Source organism: Plectropomus leopardus, chromosome 19 (assembly GCF_026936395.1).
Source record: "Plectropomus leopardus strain MGB_pleo_1.0 chromosome 19, ASM2693639v1, whole genome shotgun sequence".
Classification (NCBI taxonomy): domain Eukaryota; kingdom Metazoa; phylum Chordata; class Actinopteri; order Perciformes; family Serranidae; genus Plectropomus; species Plectropomus leopardus.
Window position 1 is genome coordinate 4,153,188 of NC_142194.1, and position 20,272 is coordinate 4,173,459.

General features: G+C 39.7%; 1 protein-coding gene and 1 long non-coding RNA gene across 4 annotated transcripts in view; one reads left to right on the forward strand and one right to left on the reverse strand.

Annotated features, from left to right (window-relative positions):
* Positions 1-368: 368 nt before the first annotated feature.
* On the reverse strand, positions 369-11,444 carry LOC148186281 (uncharacterized). Its single transcript, XR_015775076.1, has 3 exons — positions 10,903-11,444; positions 8,222-8,317; positions 369-958 (listed from the first exon to the last, which is right to left on the reverse strand). It is a non-coding gene; the product is annotated as an uncharacterized LOC148186281 (long non-coding RNA).
* The window catches only part of skap1 (src kinase associated phosphoprotein 1), a 46,519-nt gene continuing 28,365 nt past the window's right edge, over positions 2,119-20,272 (forward strand). The window contains exons 1-4 of one of the 3 annotated variants that reach the window (XM_042508681.2): positions 2,119-2,295; positions 14,568-14,673; positions 15,181-15,206; positions 15,394-15,516. In XM_042508681.2, coding sequence (XP_042364615.1) covers positions 2,202-2,295; positions 14,568-14,673; positions 15,181-15,206; positions 15,394-15,516 — 349 coding nt within the window. In that variant the 5' untranslated portion in view covers positions 2,119-2,201. Of the gene's footprint in view, positions 2,296-13,123; positions 13,342-13,720; positions 13,786-14,567; positions 14,674-15,180; positions 15,207-15,393; positions 15,517-20,272 lie in introns of those variants that run through there. The other 2 variants (XM_042508682.2, XM_088070516.1) reach the window with 2 other exon arrangements.

The window sequence follows — 20,272 nt, forward strand, 5'->3', positions numbered from 1 at the left end:
ATGGTCTTTTGGCAATTTTTATGGAAAAAATGTTTTTTTTTCCTTGGCCATTTGTTTCCTTAAAAAAATGTTTTTGGCGAGAAAACATTTTGAAGAAAAAAAATGTTAGGGATTTTTTTTTAAATCCTTTGACGATTTTTAGAAAAAAAATGATGATTTTTCTTTAACAGTTTTTGGTGATTTTTGAAGAAAATGCCTTACAAACCCACATTTTCTTGAAAAATCACCAAAAATTACACCATATATTAAAGCCAGAAACTGCAAAAGCAGAAATTATCGTTGGATTTTCACATTTCTGCAGTCTTTGAACACATCATGTATTAATATACATGTTTGCGAAACAAAATTACATGACTTTCAGGACATTTAGTTTTCCAAATTGCTACTTGCAAATTCCATGACTTATCCAAGTTTTTCATGACTGATCAAACCCTGTAGGCTAAAGATGTAGTCATTGTTCTGCTTTATGCAAACTAAAGAAGTCCAAGATGTTTCCAGGGAATGGAAATCAGCAATCATTTGAAACACATCCGCATGCAGCTCTCTCACAGCTATATTAAAAATTAATACAGCTCTACTAATAGAAGTTACAGTTGAAATACCATACGGCCCATTACTGTAAATTAGAAAAGGGCTGAGAGAGTTTGTTGTCATGTGTTTTTTTTCAAAAAGCTTCCACAAGAGTCACAAGGCCAAGGACTGGCGAGGTGACAATCGATATGAATAGTGACAGATTCAACAACAGAAAAGGGGGTCGGTGCAGAAAACAAGTGTGGGACTTCATTCCAGAGGTGTGATCCCTGCCATCTCTGTAGGTAATACCTCAGCGCTCCCAGCGGGCTCTCCATCTGGAAGTGTCAGAGTCAGTGCTGCAGCCAACGCCGCGGAGACAGATGTTCAGCTGGGGGAAGAGGAGGAGGATGTTTTTCACCTTCGGATCAGCTCCCTTTGCCTTCTGCTGGAGAATGTAGGGCAAGGAGAGCAAGAGGAAAATGGTTAATGAACACCGGAGGAGAAGAAGTAACATCATTTATGGTCACAAAAATAATCAAAAACCCTGCAGCGCCAACACCTGACTGCACAAACATGAGGGCTATTAATACACACAGCAGCCAGCCTCCTTCTCCTCAGATATCTTACACATCTTTAGCCGACCCGCCTCCCTCTGCACTTTGTTTGAGGTCAGCCCGGTGCTGTTTGTACCCCATGCTGCTCGCAGTTGTTGCAGGCTCTTTTACAAGTCTATTGCCATGCTCACTTCCTCGGTTTTTGACCAGTTCCTCTGTCACATGTCACTCTGCAGGGTCCCAGGGCTTCAAAGGGAAACCAGATACTGTATTCATGGGAGAACGGGGGGTTGGTTCATCTAAGAGATACCACGGAGGAGTCATTTTTTATTGCTAGATATTAAACACAGCTGTTTAGGTTACTACCACAATATACAGTAAAACTTCAAATATAAGCCCAGTCCCTTTTAGTAGCCCAGCGTGGCGACACATTTTGACAAATAAAGGCCTGTCTCAATTAGATGCATGGTTATTTTTTTAATATTTTTTACAAATTCTGTAAATAAAAACTAAAATGAAACAGGGTTGGTGGCTATCTGCTGGAAATAACTTTAGTTAGCTGCTCAGATCTCACATACAATTTATATATTTGGGGGATTTCTCGGAGGTTATAGCCCACGGTTTCACTTCCAGATGATGCACTCAACTTTTAAAGAGTTATGTGATGCAATAACAGCTCTTGTAGCTCCTGCTGCATCATGAGGGAGCCAGTTCCTACTGACAAGCACATAGCCATAGCATCATGTGACCTAGAAAAGCCAAAAAAGTGTTTCTACTGCAATTTTGCAAAATATAGCTTTTTCAAATTGCCTGAAATACCACCTCATGCGAGCATAAAAACTTTTTTCGCAGAAACTAGTGTGTTTCCATTAGGCATATTTTATTTTTGTGAAAGTTGCATGTTAATGGAAACCCGCCTTGTGTTTTGAGTTGCTGTGTTTCTGTGTGCTTTCGGAGGCTGGGCGTGGCTTCCTGCTGCTGGAGCTCTGCATGCACACCTGTGGATCATTCTGCACTCATCAACTGCAGCTTCAAGCCCTTAGTCTCTCTCCTTCATGCTGCCAGATTGTTTCTGCTCTCCACAGTGGCACTGTTGGCTCATCTAAAGTCTGATTTTCCAGTGTTTTTTGGTTCATGACAATTCAATGTCTTCTCCATCTCCTGTGCCTCTGCCCCCTGAGCTCCAGCGCCTCAGTCACACACCGCCCAGCCTCTCATCACCTGCGCCGTAAGTCACCCCGCTTCCTTGCCTTAGCCTACAAACAGGCCTGCCGTCAGGGGGTCAAAGAGTACAGATGACCTAGGTCATAGCCAAGTGGTGGCCCATTAAAACGTCCATGTTTATGGGATCAAACATAACAATTAACTTACTGACTTAAATCACTGACTGCACAGTTTAGATGTATAAAAGGAGAGACAAAGGCCAAATCTGGCCAAAATAAATGTGAAGAAAGTGAAGGTGAGGAGTTTAGCAAACTAGTATTATAAAAATAGAACTACAGTAACAAACTCAGTTAAAATCCTACAGTGAGGACACAGGTATTACATTAAACACAATGGTCTAGGGCGTCAGGACAGGGGCTTAATAAAAGTTACACAAGATTTTGGCCAGAGGAAAAAGTGCATTGCTATTTTTAAAAATGGTGTATGTAAATATTTCTGCATACTAGCGTCCCTAAATGACCTTGAATTGCCTTGAATATGACTGGAAGACTGATGGGCATATACTCTTCACGCTATTTTAGTTCACCATAAATTGGCCAATATTTGATTCATGTTACCATCAAGACTGAATGAATGTGAACATGTTGAAACATTTTGGCATTTTTTTTTATACATTAAGAAATCTCACTGAATTATTAATGGGTCTGGATGAGGAGCCCACTTTAGAAACTTTTGGAAGGCATGTTTTCTTTAAAAAAAAATTGGGCTATTTTTTATTTCTTAAAAAAAAGTTGGTGATTTTCTTTTAAAATTGTGGCCATTTAATTTTTTTACTTAATTTTTAAAAACATTTTGGGGATTTTTTCTTTAAAATAGTTTTCTTTAAAAATGTTTCATTAATCAAATTTTCGGTCAATTACCCTTCTGATTAATTAGCACTGGAAACTGGAAATTTTAAACGTAAAAATAGACAATTTATATATTTTTTAAGAATGTATCCTAAACGCACAAACACAATTGTTGTATGACATTGTTCAAGGTGCAAACATTGAAAGGTTAATAGGTTAAACATATGACAATGCATCTTTCAGTGGTGGGCACTGTCAGTGTGCTCAGTGGTGGGACTTTAATATTGTTCTATGGTTTGTTTAAGGATTAATTCTTGTCTTGTTTCTAGTTTTTTACTTTCACTTTTAAGATTTTAAATGGACATCAACTGATTTTTTTATCTGTGTAACCTGTGCATCATTAGTGGTTTCCACCCAAGGATGATGTGCATTTTATAAAATAAATAATTCGAACAAAAACTATATTTTTAGGACTTTTTAAGACGGTGACAAAGTGTCGGAAATTTACGGAAATGTGTGATTTTCAACATACAATTTTATCAACACTATTTAAATTTCCACATTTTTCCCACTGTTGAAGCCTTGTGGAGAAATGCTGCCTCGCTGTGAATGGCACGCTCTCGTCTTCCTTTGTTATGGCACTGAGGCTCTTTTTAGCCCAGCCGGGGCGATTCTTGACAACCCTCCCCCCATCCGAGTCAGGCTCTATTGGATCTGGAAGCGCCAGCCGACCTGCAGCCTCCTGGGTCCCCCCTGCGACTGCATCCTTTCCCCGCTCCATCAGCATAGTAACTGAGAGAGACAAGTGACTTGGCCAGGGTTAACGTCTTAATACTCCCTGGGATTGCCTCCAGGATCCAAATGGCTACCCCTAATAGTTTTCCTCCTCTGTGTGCCTGTCAGACCGCCATGACTATATGGCGTAAGAAAAACAAGACTAGCTGAGAGGCGGCGTAACGAAGCAGCACAATGAAATAATGAGGGGTGGTGAGGAAGAAGAGAACAGTTTGGTGTAAAGATACAGCTCCAGACTCACACTGATGCCCCCTCTCCTCTGTGCATACTTTGCATGGAGAGGCTGTACACTTGAAATTAAACCGGCTTCTTCCCTTAGAGCCCAGGAGGGGGGAAACCAGAACTCAATCAGTGTCACGTCACATGGTTCAAAGCGGCCAATTCGATGCTGCCAGGAGGCTGAGAAATGCAAGGTGACAGTTCATTTTACCAGTGACAGTGTGTCGGTCTCGCTTGCTGGTTCCCCAGTCAATTCCCAGCGAGCAGTGAAGGTTGCTGGAGACAGACAGCAGCTCCCCTCCCCTCCTCGTCCTCACCACTCTCTCATCGACCCCGCTCTGCTTTGTATTCCAATTAACTGGACAGAGGCAGAGGCGGCGGTGTGCAGGATCACAGACACACTCTCCTGGCGTCCTTCCAGTCTCTCAATCCTGCTATCAATAGTGCTGTGCTTCCTTTTTCCCTTCCTTCCCAGCTACTCAGCTAGAAATATTTGGTTCTAAAAATGCTCTGTGAATGGTACAATGCAATGTTTGAGTAATGTTGTCGGTGGCAAGTTTTCTTTTGGTTCTCATAATGTTTGTGTTAAAGTTAGGGCAGCTTTCTCTATAAAAATCAAAAAATGAAAAAAAAAAAACACATTACCTTACATTTTCAAAATAAAATTAGTCTGTAATTCAGGCCTAAATAATATATTCTGAATGTTACTTTGAAAACATTCTTCCTTTGTTCTTATGTAACACTGTGGGAACGTTTTATAAATCATATGGTCTGCCTCCTCTCAACATCACCAAAACATCCTCAGCATGTTGCAGTTATAACGTTTCGTCTAACCTTGTTGGCATATTATTTGAACAGATAAACATGCTTAAAACATTCTTAAACATTAAATTTAAAACGTTTTTTTTTTTTTTAAATATAATTGCAACTTGTAGGCAATGTTGTAGGAATGTTCCCTGCTGGCTGCATAGCAATTTTTGTTTCTAAAAACGTTCTGAGAATCGTACAATGCAATGTTTTAGTAATGTTTTCAGTGGCAAGTTTTCTTTTAATTCCCAGAATGTTCTTCTTAAAGTTCATCAAAACATTATCGTTAACCTATCACATTACATTACATTTTCATTAAAAAATGGTCTGTAATCTCTGGCATCAATAAAATCTCCTAAATGTTCTTTCTTTGTTTTCATGAAACATTGTGGGAACCTTTTATAAAAGATCTGTCACCTCTCAACATCACCAAAACATTATCAGAATGTTGCAGTTATAACGTTACGTGTTAGTCAGCATTTAAACTAAAAGGTAGATTATTTCAAATGATAAACACCATTAAAAGGTTCTTTGAACATTTGATTAAAGTGTTTTCTCTTAAATATTCTTGTAACTTGTAGATAACGTTAGTCAGTGTTATGGGAACGTTCCCTGTTCGCTGGGTTTCCCTTCCTTTCCTCTCCGCTCGCCTCATGACAAGGGCCAGTTGTTCCAGAGGGATAATTCACAGATTCTTCTTTAACAACTGCCTCTAGGGACAATGTCTTGGTAATGAAAAATAGCTCCCTCTCATACATTCATATATCACATGTAATAGAGGTATGTAATCACTCAGTCGAGCCGACGCACTGCGAGCTGTAACCGGTCCCCTTAACAGACACCTCAAATAATGCTGAATTAATATTTTGAAATGGCTCATATATCCTAACATAATACAATTTGAATGATTTTTCTATTCAATGCTCTCAGGGGCTAACATTGATTCGAGTACAAGCTGAGGTAACCATCCCGAGTCAGTCAATATGCGGCTGACTGAAGGTTGTAGATTTAGCGCAACACATTTGCTCCTCTGTCTTTTGTGTCCTCGATCTATCAACGCTTTTTTTTTACCTCGCCGCCACCAAAGCCCCCCTACGCTGACATGTGTTTGAGCAATGGGTGGGTTGGGAATACAATGATTCTGAGGAAATCCGAAAAGTAAACTACTTCTTTTTATCTCCTCGAGCAGCACAAACATTTACAACAGGCCCTCAAGAATCAGGCCAAACAGCTTTTTATTTTATCAGGGGTTTGAATATGCTGTGACATGTTTAATTTAGGGAAACAGGTGAGGTATTTGCTGTTGAAAGAGGTGACACATATTCTTGCAGAATGATTTATGTCTAGGTTTTAAAACAAGTTGTTTTTTTAAACAGAATTTTGGACACGAATTCCTCATTTTAAAGAAACAATGTACAAGATTTAGGAGGATTTTGTGGCATCTAGCAGTGAGTATTGCAGATTGCAACCTACTGAAATTTCTCCCAGTTAAATTCCTTCAGTGTTCAATGTTCAGGACATTTTTACTGGAAGCCGAATCATCCGCAAAGGTCACTCCCCCTTCAAAACAAATGAACCAGATGGTTCAAACTGGCAAAAACACTGAAAAAAGCAGTTTAATATTACAAATGAGTGTTTTTCCGATGCTGTTCGTCGTGCTGGAGATGGGCTGCTAACCGAGCACACACCAATGCACCGCCTTTTTTCTCTAATATGTAGGATTTAGCATGTGTAGGATTTTTATTGGCATAAATGTTATGTCTCCCTGAGATCACCCGACCCACCTGAGGTGATGAGGATGATAAAACAAGTGCTCATGACTGCAACCACTTCCCTCTGATTCATATTTCCTCCCTGTTTGTCCTTGTTGCCTGGCAAGAAGTGATGTGTGTGTCACGTAAGTTTGTATCTTTACTTTTGATTAATCTTGTGAATGCACGCCATTATTTGATGCTTTAGTGCTTTTAGTGGATTAAATCAGCGGTCAGTTTGTGTTAGAAAGGGAGGGACCTCTGCGGATAATTCGGCTAATGGGCATTGAACACTGAAGAAATTCACACCAGACGTTTCAACTGGTTGTAATTATTCACTGCAAGTTGCCACTAACTGTACCTTAATCTTACACACCTCACCTTTAAGATCCGAATGTTCAGGAGGTTTTTAGCAGGAGCAGAATTATCTGCAGAGGTCCCTTCCTCTCCAAGACAAACCAAACAGGTGATTTAAATAGTTAAAAACACTGAATAAAGCAGTTTCATGTTACAAATGAGTGTTTCTCCAATGCTGTTTGGCATGTCGGTTTGGGCGGCTTGTCCACCATTAGCTAATGTGCACTCACGTTTTTTCTCACAAATAAAGATCCAGACATTAAGGAATTTTTTTTACTGGGAATTGAATAATCTACAAAAGTATCTTCCTCTCAAAACAAGCGGACCCTGTGATTTAAAACAGTAAAAACACTAAATGGTGTTTGGTCTGTCTGTTTTTGGCGACTTGCATGGTGGTGAAACATGGTAATCTGCTTGCTTTGTAGATATAAGCGTCTCAATCTAAGGTAACCAAAACGCAACAAATCGTGTTTTCAGGTGATAAAACTAAAGACAGACTAAAACAGACTCGTTATATTATATTTCTGCCAAGATTTTCCTGTAAATCCCACAGAATGGACCTTAAAGTAAAAACATGCCCCTCAACCACATCGCTTCCTTTTTCTGAAATACAGATAAAGACACAGAGCCTGAAAGACAGGCACGGGTGCTTCACTATTTGTCTCTCTGGACTGCAAAAGAGTTTCAGCGTATCTTGAAGAATGCAATTTGCTGAGTGTGTGTGTTTGCAGGACAGGATACACACACTCAAACACACACACACACCGCCTTCATGCCCTGAGGATCCTCCTGACTCTCTCTCCTGGCGCTATCAGATCAGAGAGACCCGCTGTCCCTCCCCACACCGCAATGCAAATGAAAAGGAATGCGCTGATAAAAGGCCAGATCCTAAAGATGAGAGGGCAGAAGGAGGACAGAGGCAGCGAATGCTTAAAGGGGGGGAAGGAGCCTCTTGGGGAGATGAGAGGTGGCGGAGGAGTCAGTGTTGGTAGTAGCGGGAGATCATAGCCGTGCTCCCCCTCAGCTGCGTTTGATACAGGGCTTTTGTCGCTCTTTCAGCGGCGCATTGTTGGGTGGTGTAATCCCCGTCGGATTACAAAGGGCTTCCCTTTTCATATGGGGCTGACCCAGCAGGCAGGTGGCTGGGGCTCTGTGGAGCTGTCAAGGGGAGGGAACCTCTTTTCCAGGGGAGGGGACCCCCAGTTCCTCTTACCTTCACAGGGGCTTTTTGCTGGGAGGCCAGTCAGGCGCAGGTCAGCGTGGGGACAATCGTGACATGGGATTCAACTCGCCCTGACCCCGCGGCTTCCTGTAGAGAAATGACAGGGAAGGAGACCAACAGCATTCAACACAAAATACTGAAAAATGCTAAAAACTATCAAAATACGACAATGCATGAAATGAATCTGCAGCTACTAGTGCTGTTTTTTGCTATGTGGAAAAATTAAGTTTGCTTTAAGAGTAAATATGCAGCAGAAGAGCAATTTTTCGCTTTTACCCTTTAAAACGTCTTTTGCAGCAGTCAGTTGTATTTCACAAGCATTTAAACCTTTGACACCTGAGCAAAGTCTTTTGAAAACATGGACAAATGTAAAGTACATTGGCAAAAAAGAACCCTAAAAGATAGCAAAAAATTAGTAAAAGTTATAAGAATAATGATCTGAAAAAGAGATTAATTTTTTAAAAAGGGAAAAGGTATAGAACTGCATTTATGTTCAATTACATATTTCATATTATGTTAGCACATTTTAAAGGTAATTTTTTTTAACTTTAACTATCAATTCCTTTATTGATTTTAGCAACAATGAACAAGGACATACGCATAAACACATATGAGTACATGTTTATATGTGCGCAAATAAATAAAAGCAAATACAAAACATATAACCCCCCCCAAAAAACATGTAATCCACCCAATCCCAAAAGTGACTAATAAATAAATCAAATCAAATTTTAAAAAAAGGAATGAAATGAAATCAGTTGAATACAAAACTGAACGTTGAGGATTATACAGTGAAACACTTCGGTTTTACTTTTCTTTTTTTTGTTTTTTTTTGTGTGCTAATTGTTAGGTAATATTCTTGTGATCTTTAGCAATTTCTTGCTAATTTTTGGGTCATTTGGGTCAAAATTGCTCATTGCCATCTCCCTGTGTTCTTAAAAGAAATCTAGGCAAAGAGTTAATTCAGAACAAAGTTTTTGGATTATTGCCGCACATAGAAAACATTTTAAGTGTCTTATTTTATGTGTTACATGTCTTTGGACTACAGGAACAAAATCTGATAAAACTACAAACAATCCACGGACACAGCATTTAATTTTATACAATTTAGAGTCTAAATGTTGCCATTTAGTCTGTGAAAAAGCAGTTAATTTTGTATAAGCGTGTGATGTTGCTCAGGATATAAAATAACTATTGTGTGAGCAGGAACACACATTAGTCCAACATAGCTTTGACTGATATCTGGTGCATTTTGTCGATGTGAGCTGCGTCTGACTGAGCTTTGGTTTCTTGATGGCTTTCCTTGTAGTGTTTCAGTAATACAGGATCAATAAGGCGACAGTCAGGCCCACTGCTATTTCTGTTACTACTACTACCAATACCTATACTCCAGTGTCACCAAAAGTTTAGTCCAGTACATCCCATCGCCCCTCTAAAAAACTCATCCATGCCCTGTCAGATAGAGTGAGAGATCTATGATGCTGCATTTATGTGTTGTTAGAAGAGTCCAAGCTTAAATCAAATACCCACTAATGTTGTAATTACTGTAATTTAAACAGTAAAAGTGAAAATATCTGTTTGACAACATGTGGTATTTAGCTATTTTAATATGATTTAATAATAGAGCCTTAGCTGTCAAATAATCCTTGTGGGTATGTATTTTCTTATTTTGAAGCACGAGGCACCTGTATGCTGGTGGATTTTTATTATAGGTCCTGTGTTATGTTGGCAGTTTTCAGCAGTGATGGGAACTTTTGAAATGTAGCAGGTTACTTGTTACCCTGTTAAAAATGTGATGGGTAAACTATTTTAATTACTTCATCAAAGTAATGTTATCATTACATTTGATTACTTAAGGCCCATCTGAATCGGCCAACATGCTGATAATATCAGCACATCATCAGTATCGGCCCATATTGACAATAAAGTGAACCCTCAAAGAATCGGGCAACATGCTTTTCCTTTTTTTGCACAATGAATTAATATTACATAAACTGAAAAGCACTTAAGCCCACTTAAAGTCTATATCTGCTGCATAATATGATCTTGCTGGGGGTGGATGTATTAATAGTGGTTTGGTTATTGGCAAAATGAGCAGTTATATTACCAAACCTATCATCATACTGGATATTGGCAAAAAATCCAATCCAGTGTTTCCCTTCTAGTTACTCCCATGGATGTATTAAGAGCTTTACAGTGTGTTGGTTAATACCCAACAGAGATTTTCAGCTAAAAGTAAATACGAATCCACCACAATTTTGATTTACAGTTTCACAACGACTAAGAAAGTGTTTGGAGGTGTCTGCATAAAATGGAGCTAACCTCATGTAGGCTACATTAAAAACAAAAAACAACATAAAAATAAAATAAATAAAATAAATAACCTGATAATACCATCGTTTTCAACTTAAGGGGAAACGTAGATAGTTAAGAGTAAAAAGAATATATATTTTTTAAATAAAAAAAAACTCTACAGCGTGAATGTACAACAACCCAAATTTACGATTTTACACCATCACTCACTTCTAGGGAGGTCATGAGCACCTGAATGCACCACCGGCACAAACGTGGTAGAAATAACGTATTTAAATAGTGTATATTCAATCAAAGCCACATTTGAAAACTAATTTCGACAATTATTATTAGTTTAAGAGGTAAATACATCAACTTACCATTAAATAATCGCGTTAGAGGAGGAACTTCAGTTGCCTTCGGAGGTAACGTCAACCGAGCGAGCCAACTAACGACGTCCGACGACGTCAGGTAATGCTAAGTTAGCTGCTAACTACAAGCTAAACGGGAGCAAAAACCTTGGCTACAAATGCGTATAAAATCGATGTAAACCCGTTAAACGTTGTATGAGTGATGGACAGGTAAGCGTTTGCTTCTATGAAAACATCACTGTGACCTAAAATAAGAGAATAACGGCGCTGAATTACCATTTTCGACGTAACGGCTACCGCTAATTAGCATGTTAGCATTAAGCTCACTAGCTGCATGACTTGTTAAACGGTATAAGCGTAAATGAATTTGACGATGACCGTCGATGTGGGGACAACGACTAAAAATGTGGGTATAGTATGAGCGTCCCACGTATTTAACAAACAAAGGCACGCTTTAAACTGAAATATTACAATATTATCGTCGTTTTCTAATTATTCGAATTAGCCACATTAGCTAACGTTAAGGAGCTAACCAACTAGGCTGTTACCTGTGATAGCTACCGGATATGGGGAGAGTGTTAGGGAACTCTACGTTATTAACACTTTTAGACAACATTTAGTAGAATAAATATTTTTGGCTATATTAATAATAAAATATTTAAAACACCAAATGACAGTCAGTTGGTCCAATTGGCTTTTTGTTTAACATTAAAAAAAAAAAATGTACAAAACAGACACCATTATTTAAGTTTCTTCACTCTAATTGTGGAAGATTAAATTGGCCTAGATTGAAATATACTGGCCATAGTTAAGACTTTCATTGTTTTTTTTACAACTTTTTTTTACATAGTGTTCAAAATAGGGTTCACTATTTGCGTCCCACCACTCTAATTTTGGAGGATTAAATTGTCTCAGATTGAACTATACTGGTCACAGTTTAGAGTGTCATTTATTTCATCAAAGGTTTTTATATACTGTGCAAAACAGCCACCATTATTTGAGTCCCTCCACTCTAATTTTGGAAGATTAAATTGGCCTAGATTTAACTGTACTGGCTGTAGTTTTTTTTTGGTCTAAATAAAAACAAATTATATAGAGCACCTGACTAAAACATAAGTTTGTACTTGGGATATAAAAGCCTTGAATATGCGCAGAAAAGCGAGTTCAATAATGCTGAATCATATCTCTAATATAATAGCCTCCGGGGAGCTGGCCTCTTTCAGTAATGGTTACGGTTTTGATTTCGGAGTGATATTTCAATATTTTTCTAACAGTTTTTGAGATTCAAACAGCTTTTTTTTTTCCTTCTTTTTTTTTCAATTGAAGAAACACCTAAGGGGCGTTCTTTATTGCAAGTGTTTTTTTTTTCTTTCAATATACGTGGTGCTTTATTGATCCCTGTGGGGAAATTGTATGTGTGGTCTTCCCACTTTGCAGGGAGGTCAGTCAGACTGCAAAAAATGAGCAGCAGAGTGGTGTTTTGGAGCTCACTGTCTGGATCAGGGACACTTCAACAGTTCAGATGCTTGTCAGCCTGTGCACGTGCACCTGGGTCATTTGGTTGAAGATTTAAGGTATGATTAAGGGTGTTTTTGAATAAAAAGTAAAATAATATATAAAAATGGATATAGTTATAATCCTTATAGCCTTAAAACACAACACATTTTCCTTGTAGCTTTACTTTGTTTCACACTTTACGATCTCAAAGCACATGAATGCATTGAAGTTGGAAGAGCGACTTCCCAACTCGGAAACTATGACCATCCGAAGCATTAGGGCTCATTCCTGGGGCACTCTGAAAGAAAAATGAACAACCACAGACGGGAGGAAGAGATGCATGTTTTTGTCAGCAGCAGACACTAGTCATATTCAAAATTTCCGTAATGTTTTCCAAGTGTTTTAAGTTGCTCATTTTGTCATTCACCACAAACACCTACATGTACGTGAGATGTCATTATCTTCTTTATCACAGACTGTTTTGCAAGGCTCCATCGCTGATAAAGGTGTACAGAGTACGTAATCAGAGTGCCGCAGAGCCTCTTTTCAGGCTTGCTTCGAGACTGTTTTTTGTAGGTCAGACAGAGGGGGTTTTTCTCAGTGTCAGTGAAACCTTGCCATCAGCCTTGACTGAGAAACCAGAATTTAGAGGAAGTTGTCATCTGTGCACCTGCCCCTCCCCATTTTGTGCAAATCTAGATGCATGCACGGAAGTTAGGTTTCAGAACAAGAGGACTCAGGTGGTTAGATGCTCGACTGTGTCAGGCTCTTGTTTCTGTCATAGAGTTGTAACAGTATGACAGACCGTAGGGCTACATAGACTGCTTTGTGGAGTAAAAACTGAAGTGTGGAGGGGCAACAAAAGTCTGAAAAGTCAGGGAATCAGAGGGTCTTGAGGTGGAAAGTCAGGGATGGCGACAATCCCGGTCGACATTAGGCGACTTCTGGATGGTAATGTGGTAATTTTTTTTACTGTTTATAATGTTTTTAAATAAGCACCATAATTCTGTCTTTCAATCTTTGATTAAATAAGAATAACTATGGAAATATAGTGTAACCAGGCATGCTTATCATGACATTTAAAATATAAAAATTACGACTGAACATCCAGTTAAACAAAGCCTAAAAAATAACATCACATGACATTTTGTTGCTCAAAAATATCTGTTGTTACTTCTAGTTAAAATGAAAACTAAAATTAGAACGTATGAAACATAATTCTCAGCACTTGCGATAGACTGTAAACTGTACAGTGTGTTACAACATTTGCATGTACTGCTGGGCAAGCAAACTGCCGTGCAAGAGCATTTGCATATGTCAGTCCTTTTGTCTAACACAAGGGGACATAAAGAAATTGAATCAGATCAGTGATGTTGGACTACCTGTTTCACAAACGTAAGTCTTTATTTACTGGTTAATACTTCTCTGACTTAAAATAAAGTCTGCAGTTTAGTTCAATAACACGGTGAAAGAGAATATCAATCATAACCATGTCTTTTCTGAAGACATTTGGAAGTGCAATGTCTCACCTCTACTGTAGGTCTTTGGATTACATTTGCACAGGTCAGGCCTCACAAAGAGTAGTTTGTTTTTAAGATTGCGAAGAAGCTAGTAAAATGAAAAGCAGCTGAAATATTTTAGGTGCCAGCATGTTCAAAAAGGCTGGAAGACTTCATTTTTTATTAATTTGCATCACTGAGACTTTATTAACGAGTTTCCATTTGAGTGATATGTACAGTACAGACAGTGGACACTGAAATATAAAGCTTTGCAAAGGAGAGGCCCTGACCAAGACGGATTAAACAGATAAATGGGATTATTAAATATATGTACATAGAAACAAGTTGTGATTAAACTGCAAAGTTATTGTATTGGAATAGTTTTTTTATAGGCAATAATGGTGTTCTGTCCATCTGTAAGAAACTTTTCAGACTTTTATTTTGAATTTTATACTCCAAATTCATAACATTTAATGATGAACATACTTGGGGCAGACAGATTGATCTGTGATCTGCAACTCTTGATAATGGGATTTTGTCTTTGTACATAATTTTAACAACTGATGAGGCTTCTCTCTCATAAACATTATTTTCCTGATCAATGTTTAAATCAGTCAGAATTTTGTACTTCGAAAAGCAGGCCATGGATACCATGTTTACAGTGTTCTCTGTTCTCAGATTGTGAGCTGTTTGTATCCGAGATCCTCCAAGACGAAGATCTCAGTGAAAGTGCCCAAGAGACACGGAAAGTCTTACTAAATAACTTCAGGGTCGTCCATGTAAGGTGGGATTTTTTTTTACTTCTAGAAGCAGCATTAAATCAGTGTTTAGCAAGCTTTACTAGTCAAGTGTCACCATGTAATTTCATGCCACCATTATCAACTTTTGCCGTTAATACCACACAAGAACCATAATTGTTGCTGTAATTGCTTTAAACACAGTTAGCAAAATTACATTTGAAGGAACTCATTTACTCTAATGGTGTCACCTTCAAGATGTCATTCATGCTCTTATTTATTGTTATTAAAAGTTTTTAAAGATCTCAGAATAATCTGCTGCGTTACGGATAATTTGAAGCTCTTGTTTGAGGTGCGTACTCCGGAAACAGCTCCACTGGTGTTTTCTGCACTGCATGAGGCGTACGCTCTGGCACAGATGTGTGTGGTTTTGTGGTTTTCTGAGCAAGAAACAATTGAATTTCTGAGGCAATGCTGGAGTAGACTTGAAGAGTGAAAGCTCAGAAAACTTGCAGTGCACAAGATTTTGATACATGCTTGTTTTGATTTTACAGAAACCCTCAAGAATTCCCCTTTCCATGTGAGTAAAATCACCCTGAATCTTTATGATCAAAGTATCACTGCTGTATCTACAGAGTGCAGAAATAAGTGACAGATATGTACTACTGAAAAGTTAGACTCTGTGGTAGTATTTTCTCACTTGACTCATTTACTGGCATTTGCTTTATCTCTCTCCATTTCACCAATTTTCTCAAACACATACACAGACTCAGCGGACTTTAGGGACGAGGATGGTTCTGATGACAACCGCAGTTCCAGTCTGGGCCGCTCTGCCCCATCAGACGACGCCTCAGTAGCCTCTGACTACCAGGACGATGGAGCCCCTGAGTGTGAGTTAACAACAGTCCTGAATCAGGAAATAAGAAAACAACTGTTTATCACCACTCTCCGATGCATTTTATGAACATCTCTTCCACTGCTGGGGAGGGAGAAGCTAAAACTACCAACCAATTTGCTTTGCAGCCCTCCTTTCTCTTCCTCTTGTTTTTCGTCTCTGTCTCTCGCCTGCACTCTCTCCCCCAGTTCTTCATATGCTCCATCGCTTTCCCTCTCTCTCTCCACCCTCTTTCTCTCTCTTTCACTCTTGATTCAGTCCATTAAAACTCCCGCCAAAGTGCCATTTAAGCATGAGACAGTTCACAACAGTTTCATTAAAATATAAAAAAAAACCAAAAAAACAAAAATGTTAATTTGGCGAGAACCTGACCCGATTTAAGCCCAAGGGAACAGTGAGAAATTACAGCCTGGCTCGACCTAATCGGGTCCGGGCAGAAAATCCTGTGTGTGTGTGATCTAGGGCGATTTGCGCAGTGCAAGAGTTCTGAGCTCAAAAGGCCTGATTCTTAATGTGGGTGTCTATGTGCGGCAAAGCAGCACTGATGGCTTTTTCCTCACAACAAAAAAAAAGAAGAAAAGAATGATGAATTTCAACAACAGAGTCCAGATTATATGCATTTTACAGCTCAAATCATCTAAATTATCCAAGGATGATAGAGTGAAATTCCATCCCCAATAATGAGACGTACGTGTCTATATTATCTGTGCTAACACGTGTTTTTGCCGAGAGGCTACAGTGTGCAAAGAACTCTGCACCAACAAAGGAAAAAGGTAAAAAGGAGGAGTCGGTGTCACCGGAGACAATGCAGTAACCCTCTGAAAAAACTACACAAAAGCAGTTTTAACAAACTATTCTTGGCCTCCTCACTGGCACACCTACACCTCACCACAGGAAGCACGGTTGAACCTTTCTGCTGTATATTGTCGCTCGCCTTTTTTAATTTGAAAAACAGACCACATCTGTGAATTCCCCCTCCCCTTGCTGGCCTCCTACCTCTCTGTCCTGCTCTGGTGACATCAGTGACTCCTCCTCCTCCTGGCCAGTGTGCAGGTAGTCCTGATGCTGGAGAAAAAGGAGGCTGGTGAGTTCACTGAGACCAGATTGGGGACCTAGAGCTCCCTCCAGTGGTGGATCATCAGCTCCCGATCTGTCCCCTTGAGCTGTATGTGTGGACTGTGGGAGGCATGGAGGCCCACACAGAGAGGAGGCTTTGTAGCTGCGGGCTAATGCAGTGATTGATTGACCCCGAGCCCCTCTATTCTTTCACAACCGGGTTTGAAATACAACACTGTACCTGAGGGGCCATGTGTGTTCCATCCCTCTCTCCCTTTATCAATCTTTCTCTCTATCTTCCCTTCTTGGACTTGCCCTCCCTCCCGTTCAGACTTTTTGTATTTCTGACTCTATGCGCCAGCTAATAGCCCTTGACGTGACATGCCGCAGGTGGGCATTATTGAGTTGGCTGCCTCAGGTGCCCATCTATACCCTGTGCTTTCTTTTTCAGCTCCTCTCTGGAGGTGAAGCTGGAATTGTGGAAATTCCCAATAAGAAAAAAAATCATGTTGTCGCCGTTCGCAGTCGTTTTGTGATACCGATGCCAGCTGGATGTAGTCAAAAATGTTCTCTTTATTTGGAAATGTCTTAATGAACTCTTCCGTCCTCTGCCCACAGAAGAGTAACTGCCGCCTTTCTCCTCAACTTTGGAAAAATAGAGTAAACAAATCACGGCAGATGGTGCGAAGATAGACCACAAGACAATGATAATTCATTTTTTTGAATTGTTCATTTCAGAATAAACAAGGCGAGATTTCCTTGGGGAAACAAACAAAATCAAACAATAAAATGCTTAAAAAATTTCCCTTAAGGCTATAACGATAACACGCCCAACCACAAACTACGCCGTCTGTTACTGTGGATGCTTAAAGCTCGAACGTTGTGTCACGCCATCGTTGGCGTTAAATGTGAGAAATAGCCAATTATGCAGCACTACCAGAATCTTCTTTTTCCCTTCATTTGCATTTTGTTTTGATTATCGAATGTCCCCCGAAACTAAACAACTAAAAAAAAAAAAAAAACCCACACTTTTTATGGTTGGATCAATAATCATAACATTTGATTCCGTAAGACAAATTTGCACCTCACAGCCGCTGTGTCTTTTTATTGCTGCGACCGTGTTAGCGTAGTGAATGGCCTGTGTCCTCACTAAAAGGGCATGTGGAGTTCATAGTTCATTCTCTGTTCACCGCCAGTTGAAAGAAATGGCTCACACGTTTCTGCTGGGCGGTCTGCTTCAATGGAAGAGGGAGTGTTTGCTGAAAATAATGGCATGACCACTTAATGAAATCAGTGGCATTTTTTGGAGGAACAATCATCCATGGTGACGATCTGAATTTTCTTTTATTCCCTTTAATGCAGAAATCAGCAGAATACCTTTTGTTGCAAAAATGAACGGTAATTTTGTGATTTAGAGAAAAGCACTCGGCTTTAAGGAGAAGATAGAAAAAATTGAGTTTTTTTTTTATCTTGAGTTTAATTGTATCATTTTATTTGAGGCTACTGTACACAATAGAGACTTTGTGACTCGGGGAATGTATTATCCGTGGTAATCGACTGGCTGCCTTTGCTGCTCTCTGTTCCCTAACCAGAGAGTGAGTGAGTGTGAAGTCGATGGCTGCTTTTACACGCAGGAGGAGCCTGTGCCGTTTGATTAGATGCGGTGGCCTGTTGTCTTCAGCGGACTGGGTGACACCAGATTTGTAATGGCTGACAGGAACAGATGGAGCCTCCATTGTTAGCCCGGGTGTCTGCATGGTAATGTGAACTGAGTTTCACCCGACGACCGCACCGGTGACCTGACCGCGCCTGCAGCCTCACCCCAGCCTCGTCTGCCCCCTTCACCACCCTCCACCTCTCTCTTTCTGTGCTATTTGAGGCTCACACACATGTTCTAGATTTTTTTTCATCACACACTCTCCGCCATTCCAATACATTTTGAATACAAATATATTAGCAAAATTTCTCCCTCTGGCGAGTATAATCTCTTCACACATACACACACATGCACCCCAGGAGACAGCCGGAGATGTGGGGCTTTTAGCCCCGTCATGCTGTTTGCAGGTCAAGTTTACGAAGTTGAAATGGCCTGTTTGTTTTTCTTTGATTGGGGAAGCACTGCTGGGCGCTCGGGGATGTTTGCTTGAAAGCTGCAGCGATGACAGAGCACTGCAGGAAGAGCTTTGTTTCAGGAGGGCGTGCAGCAAAGATGACGCTTTCGATACGTATCACTCTTCCTCTTTGTGATCGTAATGATTCTATTATGATGCACCATATAGTCTGCATTTGCTCAGGTGTGGATGTTGAATTTATTGACAAAACTTAGATTGCATGTACATGTTATTTTCTGCTGTACTCAGATCAGGTATGTTTGTGTCATTTACATTATATAATCCGGAAAATTATATCGAAGAAATGTCTTGGAGATCATTTAATTTGACATATAGGCACGTCAAGTTCATTTTAAGATTATTTTGTTTATTTTCTCGGTTAATCGATTAATCATTTGATCTAGAAAATAATAGCTTTGTAATGTGTAATGTGCAATAATAATGACAAATGTTCAAGAATTTCAGTTTACTCGCGCAATAGATAAAGAACAGAAACATATTCTTTAGAAGCTGGAAGTAGAGTTTAACAATGAATCAATGATCAAAATAGTTGCTGATTAATTTCTGGCCATTAATCAATTAATAGCAGGTAACCTCTGTTGTATAGGCCTATTTAAAGCATGCATGAATGTGACTCCTGTCAGTGATTACTGTGCCGACCCAATTTCCGAAACCAATTACTTGCAATAGAATGCAGTAGGATAACCAATTTGAATTTATGTCTCGCCATTGCCTGTTTCTCATTTGAATACGAGGAGCCAATGCACAGTAACAACATTATTACACTGTGCTGGTAAATAGAATATTAAATCTAAATTTTGTCATTTTGGCTGAAGCTTGAAAAAGCTATATAAAGTGAAGTGCTTCCGAGGGTGCATGCCTGGGTCTCTTGGCTGGTGAAATGGGAAAAAACGCTGCCAGCTGACAGATTGATGCTCCATTAGAGGGTTAATCAGCAATGTTTAAAGTGCCAAACTGGCCCCTTGTCAGTGTTTGAAGTCAAATTAAGTCATGGAGAAAGAGCAAGATTCTGGATGCTTCACCGCGGAAGAAACAACATTAAAAAGAACAAAAATGTTGAATAGACTTAGGAGCATTTATCCTAGTTTTTCTCGTTTGCACGCAGCACTTGGACAGTATTTCGGGTCAGCATAGATGACCTCCTCGCAGGTTTGTTGGCCTGTGGTCATGCTGTCTGCCCACGTACTGAACTCTTAACCTTTGGCCTCCCGCTTGACCAACCTGTGACCTGTCTGCACTCAGGCCAGCGTTGTTTGAATGATTGGCCTCCCTGTCACAGAACGCCCATCAGTCACAAAGTTTCTTTTGAGTTTCTCTGATAGCCATCTACTGTATCTATCCGTCAGAATATCCGCCTGGAGATTAATTTTTCACGGCGTTCATCGGTGTATGGATTTCGTGACATTTGGATAGCGGCAGCTCGTTTGCAAGGAAGCGAGGAATATGTTAATGACCTCCAGTCTTCCTCGTTCTCCTTCGCTCTCCTTTCCTTTCCTCTCTCAGTTGCAGCCAGTGTGCTTTTCTAGAAACACACACACACACACACACACACACACCCACACA